General features: G+C 37.5%; 1 protein-coding gene across 1 annotated transcript; it reads left to right on the top strand.

Annotated features, from left to right (window-relative positions):
• Positions 1-153: 153 nt before the first annotated feature.
• On the top strand, positions 154-784 carry LOC110031739 (uncharacterized protein At4g30180). Its single transcript, XM_020735101.1, has one exon. It carries the CDS (start codon positions 296-298, stop codon positions 548-550), a length of 255 nt encoding a protein of 84 aa, XP_020590760.1. The 5' UTR covers positions 154-295; the 3' UTR covers positions 551-784.
• The last annotated feature ends 3736 nt before the right edge of the window (positions 785-4520 follow it).

Here is a 4520-nt window from a genome sequence, read left to right as displayed (position 1 = left end):
CTACACGACAAAATTCCCCACAGAACCCCTTCTTTTCTTTAAAAATCTCCTTTTTCCGCCAATATTACATTCAAAAATCGGTAACGTTTGACAGCATTACGATCATATTATGGTGAAATATCACAATAATTCTCTCAAATTCGCATCCATTCATAAAAAAATTATTTTTTTAGCAAGGTGGCGCACATGGCCCTCTTCCTCTCTCCTCCCATCTTCTCCCATCTTCGGTATTTATGAACTCCCCCACTCCTCTCCTCCCACTCTCTCTCTCTCTCTTTTCTTCTTCTTCTTTTGAATGGAGGGAGCGAACCCTGAATTGAAGAGGAGGAGATCGAGGTCGGGGGCGATAAGAAGACGAGAGACGATGAGAAGAGTGAGGAGGGAAAATGGGGGATCGGTGAGGAGGAAGGTTATAGAGCTACAGAAGCTGGTGCCCGGCGGCGAAGAGCTCCGGCCGGAACAACTCTTCGCTAGAACGGCAAATTATATCTTTCAACTCCAGGTGCAAGTTCGTCTTCTACAGGCCTTGTCTAAGCTGTATGTGGCTTGAATTATTTGCAAGTATGATTATCTGTTTGTGAAGCTGTATTAATTCTTATTTTTTAAAATAATTGTGGTGTTTTTGCTTTTTCTTTAGGAAATATGTTTGGGGAGGAGTGAAGGAAGAATTTGAGGGAATTATGTGTTTTGTTGATGATGATTGTGAGTATATATAAAGGATTTTATTGGAGGAATGTGTTGATAGGGGTATTTGTTTGATTTTGTTATTGGTGGGATAATGCTATTTGTGTGAATTATTGATCTTTGTTTTTTGTTGTTTTATTTATTTATTTATTTATTTATGATGTTTATTGGATCGATTGAAAAATCAACAATGATGTGGTAGCATATGTAAATAAACATGAATCTCTTTGTGTAATGAAACATATTGTAGAAATAATTGATTCAAGACTCTAACAAGTTTGGACATATTGGAAAGAAAGGGATTAACTCTCTAAAATTTTAGCTGAAGGTTTATGATGTCTCTGAGAGGATCTCAGGCCAAGTCTCCAATAGTACTGAGAGAATTTCATAACCATAAGAGAGCTAAGCGGAAAGTATTTCATGAAATTCTCCAGCACCAAATCATGAGAGCCAAGAATTTAAGGATTAAGAACCGGAGAGCGAAGGCCGTCGGGTGCGAAAGATCCAAAAATCACTGCGTGATAAAAAACTTGGGAGCCCATGACAGCCATAGTTATATAGTGATTACAATAATCGAGCAAAGTCAGACCGCTAACTTGGTGCCATTGACAACAGTGATGCTCATATCATCTCTCCTATTTAGAGTAATAATGTCCTATAATAAATGTCAATCACAATTGTGAGTCATATTTGTTAAATTTATGTTTTTTATTTAATGGATATATTATAATTGATTTGTAGTCTTTTTTTTTTTTTTTTTTTTTTTTTTTTTTTTTTTGTATGACATAATCTTATTTTATATAAAGGATATGAGACTCATATGGTGAGAAGAGCTGTTGTAATTCCAAGCAGTTCATTCTTTTTTCACATCTCGTACTAGTGAAATCTCACTTGTCCTGGACATAAGACGCCGAACCACGTAAACCAATGTGTTTGATTGTTATTGTATGAATTTCTACGCTTTCACATCATTTTCATATAACAATTGGTATTAGAGTCAGACTTTTGATCGGATTAAAGTTCAGTGTAGATAGCACATCCGGCGTGTGTTGCCAGAGCTTTTGCAACAGGTGGTCCGACGTGCAGATGGGTGGCAAAAGGAGGTTCCAACGAGGTGTGGCATGATCCGGCCAGTTCGGGGAGAGGAAAAAAAATCCAGAAAAACTTCGGTCTGCATGTGGGAGTCGTTGGTCTTCCTTCAGATGGCAGTTCGGCAAAGGAAAGGCTTCACGTAACTTCGCTATAACAGAAAGGTTTTAGAAGGAAATGAATTTCTGCCTTGAGAAAAATCAGGAATTTCTAACAAGGAATTTTTGCTTTTTAAAAGGAAAGTTTTGTTAGAAGAAAAGGAGGAATTTCGTGGAACCACAGAAAGCTTTGAGTTTCGCCAAAAAAAAAAGAAATTTTCTTATGCTTCGTTTGGCGCAGCTTTCTTTCGGCGGTGCGGTGGGACACCGTCGAAAAAATTCGTTTGGGGCGACATTTCGTATGCGGCGGGCACGAATCTGAGCGAAAAGTGGGTCGTGGGATCGACCTCGGGGTCCCGCTTCTCTCCTTCGACATTTTACGCAGGTGCCCTCCGATTTCTGCGATCCTGGTTCAGCGAAGCTCCCTTGCCATCAGCGAAGCGCTTCGTCGGTCCACTTCCATCAGCGAATCCAGAGGACGAACCCCATGGCATCAAGCTCTGCTTCTTCCCCACCTTCATCTTTCTCTTCATCTCCTCCCTCTTACAGCTACCCCTCAAGCATAATCCATATGAATGGAGATCATCTCATTTCCATCCTCCTACTTCTTCCTCTCAAGTCTATTATTTCCTTCTCCATGACATGCTGTAGGTTTATGTCTCTGGGATCCTCAGACTCGCTTTGGAAGGAAATTTGCAGGAGGGATTGGACGAAAGATGGGGTTTCGCCCAGGCCTAGGGCTTCTGTTGAGTATAGTTAATTTTTCTCTATTTATGTTAGTTCCCATTGAGTTTTTCTGTCTCCTCGCTTTGATTGAAAGGCAATTACATGGAGATTTTATGTTCCATTGGTTTGGAGTGATGAAATTGTGTGTGTCAACTGATGTTTGGACTTATATATTGTATCTTCTCTTTCACTTTATAATTGTGATCACGGGAGTGCTTATGGGAGCTCAGGATGTCCAATCAAAACCATAGGTGAACTTAGCATATTATCAAAGCTAGTTTTTCCTTTGATTCTAATTTTTGACATTCCATTTTAACTTAGGGCTGTTGGATTTTTGTTTCTCTGATGCATTGACTTGAGATGGAAAATATTAGTGTATCTTCAGCTTTGTTCAACATAACTCAGAGCATGGTGAAGTCATTATTTTTATCTTGTAGACTTATCTCAACTACTTAAGAGTGGTTTTTCATCATGTTGTGTACACATGGCAACTATTTTTGGTTGATGTTTATCATTGTGCAGCTTTGTTCCAACCAGTTATGGTTATCATGTTATCTGGAAAAGGAGTAATATCAACTTTGTCTCATTTATTTGAAGTTCACTGCTATAGATAAGCTAAATTTAATTTTTTATATATTTAGCTTCTAAAGTGAATTTTTGCTTCCGATGTATCATATATAAGGTCATCATTGTTTTGTTCCAAACAGTTTAACTAAATAGAGGCAGAATAGTCATTTTTTCATGAACAACTGCTCCTGCAACAAACAACCAGCCAGCTTCCCCGCAGCAGCTTCCCCGCAGTAGCTTCCTGGGGCAGTGCAGTTGCAGCTGAAAAGCTGGAAAGCTACAGCTGGGCCAAACAGACCCTTAAACAGAGAGAGCATTTCAAATTTTTGGGAGTAGAAGGAAAAAACAAAAGATTTTTTTAGAAAACGAAGTTAAAGAGAAAGAAATAAAAAAAAAGAAAAGAATTTTTTTTCAAATAATTCAAAAAAAAAATTCCATGAAGAATAATTTTTTGGAAAAAAAAAGGCGACAGAAATAATTGATAGCACAAGTAAGTTCTTTAACATCCTCTATGATAGTGGAAAAATAGGTTCATCAGGTGGTTATGCATCCCGTCAAAATTGATGTGATAAAATTTGACGACAAATGAAACTTTAGCATGTGACGATATGAGGTGATGAATGTGTTGTGTCTATGAATCTGAAGGAAGTCCTGGATAGTGAGCAATGTCTTGAAGAAATGTCAAAGAGAGATTGATTGAAGATGAACATGAGTGCTTGTGGTCTGATCTGAGATTGCTTAACACAAAAAATCAAATATGGTGTGCTAATGGAAACTTCTGCATGAAAATTGTGGATGATGCTGGAGAATAAATATCTTACGAAGAATGTAGAGAATCGTCTCCATATGAAGCATTGAATTTATAGATTGCAGAGAGACGAGGGGTTACTATTAATGAACACTTGAATGATTTCACAAAGCTGTTGATAGATTTGTTAAATTTAAAAGTGGAGGTTATAGATGAAAACAATGCGCTTCTTCTGTTGAATTTGCTCCCGGATGTATATGAAAATCTTACTATGACACTCATTTATGAGAAAAATATCTTGAATTATGACGAAGTGACTATGACACTATTGAATCATAAGTTTTGTTGAATGGTCAAGGAATCTGTAAAGATGGTAGCTATGACACTTTCACTCCAATGTAGCATATATGAAAGAAGAAGAAGAAGTATTGGTCAAAGAAAGGTGGCAACAGTGACACTTCTCAAAAGCGGGGCAAGTTTCGTGGGCATAGTTTTTGGGAAAAATTAGTTTTTTTTTTTGTTTAGAAATAGATCTTTAGAAGAAAGATTATTTGAAGTTAAAGGAGAAGGGAAAGACAGTTGTATCTGATGCGAAAGCCAATATTATT

Source organism: Phalaenopsis equestris, unplaced genomic scaffold, assembly GCF_001263595.1.
Source record: "Phalaenopsis equestris unplaced genomic scaffold, ASM126359v1 Scaffold000840, whole genome shotgun sequence".
Lineage (NCBI taxonomy): Eukaryota > Viridiplantae > Streptophyta > Magnoliopsida > Asparagales > Orchidaceae > Phalaenopsis > Phalaenopsis equestris.
This window is presented reverse-complemented; position numbering and strand designations above follow the sequence as displayed.